This window comes from Hipposideros armiger, unplaced genomic scaffold, assembly GCF_001890085.2.
Source record: "Hipposideros armiger isolate ML-2016 unplaced genomic scaffold, ASM189008v1 scaffold_40, whole genome shotgun sequence".
Classification (NCBI taxonomy): Eukaryota; Metazoa; Chordata; class Mammalia; order Chiroptera; family Hipposideridae; genus Hipposideros; species Hipposideros armiger.
The window spans coordinates 4,018,063-4,025,191 of NW_017731390.1; the positions used below are offsets into that span (position 1 = coordinate 4,018,063).

The following is a 7,129-nucleotide window of genomic DNA, read 5'->3' on the forward strand; positions in this document are numbered from 1 at the left end:
AAACTGGACTTCTTTGAAGATACCTGCTTTTGTAGGTTTGAATTTGGAACCATGTAAATCATCATTTAAGTATAACATAGTTATAATGAAATCAAATTTTAAAAGCACCCCTAAAAACCGAAAGCAAAACAAAAGGGAGTTATAGACATAATAAATAGGAAGCTATGTTTTCTTCAGGAATTTCAATAAACTAGGTATTTAAACACATTCCTGATTCTATTTTGCTACTGCAAGTTGAAAATAATGAATTGGTTAATAAAAAACGACCCTAAACACCCCTGGAAAAAATTAGCTTGATTCAAATCAACTTGTTTCAAATCCAGACCATTGAAAATCCATTGTAGCCCAGTCAACACCTACCCCTGGCAGACGAAAGGACACAGCACCACCTCCAGGCAGTCCCTCCTACAAAGGGACTGCAGGTGACCATGCTGTGCCCACAACAGCTTTCCTCTCACTCACCAAGGGCTGGTCCCCAGCTGCCATCTTGTTGGGGGATTCATGGAATGCAAATTAATTCCCTAATTAATGGATTGTGGTGGAGGCCCATGAAAACTCACCCAGTGAAGAAATGAGTGTGATGTTTATTGAATGAGTGGTCATTTTTCTGTATTATGTTAGTTGTCACCTCTTGCTGCTGTCAACGTGTTCTGTTCAGTTGCTCATCAGATGAGCCCTTCTATTGCAGCTTTTCTGGGGGAGGGCCTGTCTCTCCTTATAATAAAATGCATGGACTTTGTGGCAGCTGCTTACCATTCAGAGGTCATTCTGGTTCACTTAATTGGGTGGTATTCGACTGCAAGTGAATAACTCTTAAAATCCAGCCCCCATACCTCCTGCTCCCCGGCCCTCTCTGCTCTTCTGTCTGGCTGGTGCCAGAGGGCTCAGTGAAGCCTCCAGCAGCAGCCTGCTCCCACTAACTTCTCTGTTCTCTGACTCTGCCCTGCCCTCTGGCTGGAGTGCTGTGTGCCTTTCATTCACAGAATCTCCCAGGACCCTGAGATAGACATCCCTCACCTGCCTCCTTAAGTCTCCCTATGCGGGCTGTAATCACACAGGCAGGACCAAGATGCCCTGAGAATTGGGGGTGGGGAAAGTCATCATCACAATGTTGTTTTCTGATAGATGTAACTTGATCTTTGCCGTTTCTTCCAAGACTGGAATGACATAAAGCCATAATTGTCCTCACTCTAATTAATGTTTTCTGTTTGGGACTATTACACACAGAAGTGAGACACATTTCTGGCTGGCAGGAGATGCACACATAATAAAACCGGTCAATAGAATGCGCTGCCTCTGTTTGGGGACAGCCCACCATGGCAATAACCTGGGAGAAATGGACTGTCAGGGGCTGAATAATTCTAAGTCAGGATTTCAACCCGGTCCCCAGGTGTCATGTGCTGGGCTCTCCACACCCACCAAAGCCACCTTCTGGCTTCTGACACTCTGGCTCACTAAACCCCTGAGCGCTGGGTTCTGGCGTGCCCTCAATAAGCACATAGGGTTAACTCAGGGGTGACTGGCCAGGGGGTTCTTTCTTTTACGTAGAATTTTCTTTAATTGGAAGGTCACCCTGGACTGGATCATTAACTCCCTGGAGGGCAAGGCCTCCTCCTGTTCCTTTTTCATTGAATTTATTTAATCTCCCACAGCACCAGCAGGAGCACCAGCAGGCTTTAACCAACTCCTTGCTATTCCTGGACAACTTTAGAGTAATGGGAGCCGTCTGAACCTGCCTTGCTTGTTCAGTTTTGCTATTTTTCCCTGTTCCTTGAATCCATGAAGACCTTTTTCTATTTCTTTCAGCACCAAGAAAAGCAGTGGGGGTGGAGGGGCAAGATAGCTGCTTTTGGAGCCAGATGAGACCTGACTCTGCCTATTCCTGGCTGTGTGACCTTGGGCAAGTCATTAACCTCTCTGAGCCTTAGTGTCTCCTCTATAAAAACGGGGATCAAAGAGCATCAACATACAGGAGTGCTAGGAGAACTAAGTGAGTATTAATGCATGCACATTATTATCACCTTCCCTGACATATGGTCATTCCCCCCCAAAATGCTAGCTCTTTCTGTCATTTGTTCACTTTCCTTTATGACTCCTCTCTGGCCAGACCCATGGGTTCCTGCTCTAGTTCTCCAGTTCTCCAGGCTGCATTTAGAAAGGCAGGGGCTCTGTGGAAAGAACAGTCTACCACTTAACCTTCACGTTACCCCAAGTAACCTACCTTGCCCCTATGAACTTATTTCCATATCTACAAAATGGGAATAATGTTTTATAATATTAATTTCTTTCTTCTCTCCTTTCCTCCTTTCTATTTGTCCCAGTCAAGCATGTATTTAGCTTAGGGGAGGTGGTAAGAGCCCATAAGTCTCTCAGTCTTAGCCTAAGGGTAAGGAGCTAACACCTAGATTCAGAGCATTGACCCCAGGACTGGGATGGCAGAAAAGCCCCTGGGGACTGCCAGGCCTGCAGAGGGAGGAATGGATCAGCGGCAACCAAGATGGACGCAGCTGCCCCGCTCAGACCCTCTGCCACACAAGGTCCCAGGGGCAGGGAGCCCAGGCCCAGAAGGACTGAGGTGAGATTCCTCACACTCCAGCTGAGTGAGGGTTGAGAGCCAGGATTGAAGTTATAGAAAAACGAGGAAATCTTTCTCTCACCTCTGAGTACATGGACTGAGTTTATACCTGCTACAAGGATAAGGCCTCACAGGTTCTGTGAGGATTGCTAGTAAGATTAACTGAGATATTACATAAAATACCTGGCCCTGGGTTGGACATTAATTTTTCCTGTCACCATGGTGAATTCCATCCCACAGCCCTGATGTGGGCCAGTACAGCAGTTAGAGCCTGGGCGTGAGGTCCACTCATTCTCACAAGCAAGTGACTCCAGCTCTCTGAGCCTCAGGTCCCTCATCTGTGAAAGGATGGGGCAATTCCTACTCCCTAAATAATCTCTGTCAGAGATAGTGATGCTTCAGGGCGCTAAAACCTTCTCCAGGGCTTCTCTCCCCTTATTTCCCCACCCTTACCTTCTGTGGTGAGGCTGTCCATGGAAAGGGAGGAGGAGGTGGTGCTGAGGTCTCCATCAAAGGGGCTGAAGGAGCTGTTGGGGGAGGATGAGTAGTGGTCCTCGTCCTGGAAGTCCGCACACGTCTTGCCCTCTGCCTGTAAGAGACACGAAGGGCTGCCCTGGACGGAGGCCTCACTGGCAGGCATGCCACACAAATGAGGACGATAAGGGCACTTTCATCCCTCAGCGGCCAGCAAATCTAAAATTCCAGTGCATGGTCCAAGCATGGCAATCTAACCAAAGCTGGGCCCTGAATGTCTGTGAGCCTCCCACTTTATCCTGAAAGCAAGCATCTTATCTTACAGGGCAATTTATCTGTCTGCTGCTTCGAATCCTTCCTCAAGGAAGGCGATGAGATGCCAATTTTAAATAAATAGAGCAAATCTGTATATTCACCAACAGCCAATATCAGAAGTGGGCTGCTGGACAAGAATATTTTAAGGCCAGAAAAAGACAGCTCACCCCACCTTACTAATAAAACAGACGGTGATGAGCACCTGGCAGTGGGGTCTGGGGGTTGACGTTTAAATGCTGGGCCTGGTCCCTTCACCATCTCATCAGCTGTGAGATGCAGGTCAAATCACTACACCTCTCTGAGCTTCAGTTTTCTGCTCTGATCAGTGGGGGCACTGGCCCCCAGCTCCTGGGGCCACGTTAGGATGAAGTCAGAGCAAGTGTAGGGCAGCGTGCAGTGAAGTGCTGGGCACACACAAAGCGCTTGCACTGCAAGAAGAGATGGACAGAAAAAGGACGCCTGGATGAATGGGTCTGCCTGTGCTCGTATAAGGTGTGGGAACAGGATGCTCCCCGCCCAGAATCAAAGTATGGAGCATTCTGGAAAATTCCAGCAGTGAGAAGGAACCTTTACGGGATTCTAAATGAGAGGAGCCTGGAACAACCCTCCTCACTCTCAGAACAACTGTCAGTTTCAAAAGACTGAAGGCTGGAGCCCCAGCAGTCACTTCCCCAGGGCAGAGCCTCCCAGAGGATCCACGTCCCAGGCGGAGAGCAGAATTTCACCAAGAGCTAAAGACACTTTGAGGGAGCTCCCAGGCAAGGGGCCTGCTGACAGCCCTACTGTTCCCCACAACCCGGCTCACTTACGCCTCTCACCTCCTGGGCACAGCCGTAGGCCAGCCACTCCTGGCGGTAGCGGTCAATGCCACTGGAGCACCTGCAGGGAGAACCAAATGGCAGAGGTGTGAGGGGGATTGACAGAGAAGCCCTCCCCTTCATTTCTCCCTATGCAGCAACAGCTCTCCCGTGATAGTGAGGAGGGGGCTAGCCTCCCAGAGCTGGTCAAGCTCCCCAAGACCTCTGGGCGGCTGTGGGATCAGGACTGAGGCCCTCCTGGCCTCTCTACAATTTCTCCAGAAGGAAAGCAAGATGTTTATGGAATTCCCACCTCCTTTCTGACCCAGGTCCCAAGAATCAAGGCCACATCTGCCCAGACGTGTGTGTGTGTGTGTGTGTGGGGGGGGGGGTTAGATGGACTGCGTGACCTCTAATGACCTTCTAGCCCCCCTTGACTCTGAGCTGCCATGAAATTGCTAAGGATTCAGGGAATTCACACACACATTCTTATCTGGGGGGAAGTCTTGTTCATTCACCAAGATCCCCTCTTTTATGGAAGGGCCTGAACTTGGCAAGGTGAGGCTGGGAGAAGGTGGGCATCAGCAGGGTTAGCCAACATCCTCCTGTGTGATCATTAAAGGGCAAAACTAAGGGTCCTGCCACAGGCTGGGAGAGATTAACAACTGGCTGACCAGGGTCCCCCAAGAAGACATCGTGCAGCTCAGCTGGGCTGGAAGACGCCAAGCGCCTCCCTAGGGAAGGAATGGGGGCATGACAATTCTCCACGGTATCATGCTCAAATTTCCCATCTTCACTCTCTGGTGCCGGGGGACTCGGAATCCACCAAGCTCTACTCAAGTGTAGGGCCATCTATCTGTATGGAAAGAAGAATATCATGCGCCACCAAGTGCTGGGAAAGAATTCATGGCCAGTTAACTTTCTGTACCAGCAACTGCCTGCCCACTTGCCCGAGGCCTGGGAAGGCTGAGGGCTGAGGCTTTCCAGGCACTGTCGCCTTCCCTTCTGAAGATGGCTCTGAGCTGCTCCTGCTGCAGCAGGCCCTGGTAAACTGAGCCAGCCACACTCCCCTCTCTCAGATCCTCTGGGCCCACTACTGTGGGGGATGGGAACTAAAGTTTTTTATAGGCCACACTGATTCTTTCAAGGACTGAGCCTTTGATAGAGGTCTAAGAGCATCACAGTCTAAGCCCTGAGCCAACCAACCCAGATTCAAAAAAGAAGGGCATGAAAAATGGCCTCCTGTTGCCCCAGCCACATGCTGCTCTGGCACCATCTCATGGGACCCTCACAATGGCACAGGAAGGCAAGGATTATGCCTCTTATTTCCTGAGTCAAATCCTGGACTTACGATCACCCTTAGACTCCAAAATGGACCATGGAGGGGGGGGGCGGGAAGAGGGAGAAGGGCAATGTGGGGTGAAAGGAAGACACCTGCCATGGTAAGGGAAATTATTTAAATCAGACCCAGGTCCAGGGCAGGGAGGGGAAGCCCTGGGAGGTTGCAGAGGGCGGAGTGGGTGGAGGGGAAGGGTAGTAGAGAGCCTACGTGGTGACTGCAAGCAGCTGTTGCTGGGAGAGACCATGACGGCCAGCCCCAATGCACTAGCCCTGCCCTCTGGCATTTTAGGGACCTGGACTCAGCTCTTAACTGGAGCTGAGGCTCCAAAGAACTGGCAAAGAGGGGCCTGCATTGGGGTGAGCCAAGGTCCATGGGTATCTGAGGACCGGAGGTTTCCAGAACCACATCAGCCTTCCATGCTCTCATGAAGCGCCTCCGTCCTGTAGCTGACATAACCACAGCAAAGGCAGTGTCTCCACCCGGGGCCCTGCCCTCCCCCAACCTGACCAACCTCATCAAACTGTCATGGTCTCTGGGATTGGGCATGTGCGTTAAATGGGGCTGTGTCCGTGGGAGGGTTTGCTTTCATCTGACCCATTTTGCAGTTCTCATGGCTCAGCTCTTATTAGACGCTGAGTCATATGGTGGCAGCCAGCCCCAAGATTCTAGGGCTCATCTGAGGTCATCTGGATTCTCTCCCCACACTGAGATGGTGGCTCTCAAACTTGAAAGTGCACAGGATGGGCCATACTGCAAGGCTCCACTCTGGGAAGAACCAACTTGGGGTCTAACCTGTGTATTCTCTTTGAGGCTCTATACCTTTCATGTGAAGGACCCTGAAAGCTTTGCACAAATGCTGTTTGGTATTTGAGGAGTTGAAATAACACCGTGCTTCTCACCCCACGTCTCTCCAAACCATATAACCCCAGTCTGTTTGACAGGGAAAACAAACTGAGGCCAGAAGAGCGTGAAGAAGAGCCGTGGGAGGAACACCTGGGCAGCCCGATGAGGGCCCCTCTCTCCTCCCAGCTCAGAGCTGTGTCCTGTGCTCCAGGCAGGCTGCCCACAAAGGCAGTAGCTTCTATTTCTACACCAAGATATTGGAAAGGAGCAAAGGAAACACTGACAGATGCATGACAGCTGCATGGAGCTCAGGGGCTCTGTAATTTTGCAATTTTCAAGAGTTCATAGGGCTTCCCACTCTCATGAGAGCCCTAGTCCCCAAAGAAATGATTATTTTTTTCCTCCTGCCATTTATTTATCTTGAACAGGAGAACAGAGCTCAACTTCTGAGTCTAATTTGTGAGGAAATGATTTCAGAACAAGGAGTGGAAGATGAGCTGGATTTAAGAACTTTATCCCTTAACCTGAATCTCATCCAGAATTTTCTCAGCTTCTAAAACAGAGCAAACACAGCTTTGGAACTTGACCCAACTGTCCACAGAAGCCAGACATAACCACACCTCTGGTTTTCAGGAAACCCTGCTGCAGCCTGAAAAAGATCTTGAGGTGGTGTATTGGGGTCATGAGGCTCTCACCCAACTGCGATGGGCCTTTTTTCAATCTTCCCCTGTCTCTGAGCTGGCAGATTTCACACTCGTGTGCTGTTAAAATGAAGGCTCCTAG

The 7,129-nt window shown here is 50.1% G+C and overlaps 1 protein-coding gene across 3 annotated transcripts in view; it reads right to left on the reverse strand.

The window, feature by feature from the left end:
• Positions 1-7,129, reverse strand: part of PLXDC1 (plexin domain containing 1) — a 59,970-nt gene that overhangs the window by 9,382 nt on the left and 43,459 nt on the right. For 2 of the 3 annotated variants that reach the window (XM_019638881.1, XM_019638879.1), the window contains exons 10-11: positions 4,174-4,243; positions 3,029-3,164 (exon numbers count right to left, since the gene is read on the reverse strand). In XM_019638881.1, coding sequence (XP_019494426.1) covers positions 3,029-3,164; positions 4,174-4,243 — 206 coding nt within the window. The remainder of the gene's footprint in view (positions 1-3,028; positions 3,165-4,173; positions 4,244-7,129) is intronic. The other variant, XM_019638880.1, reaches the window with a different exon arrangement.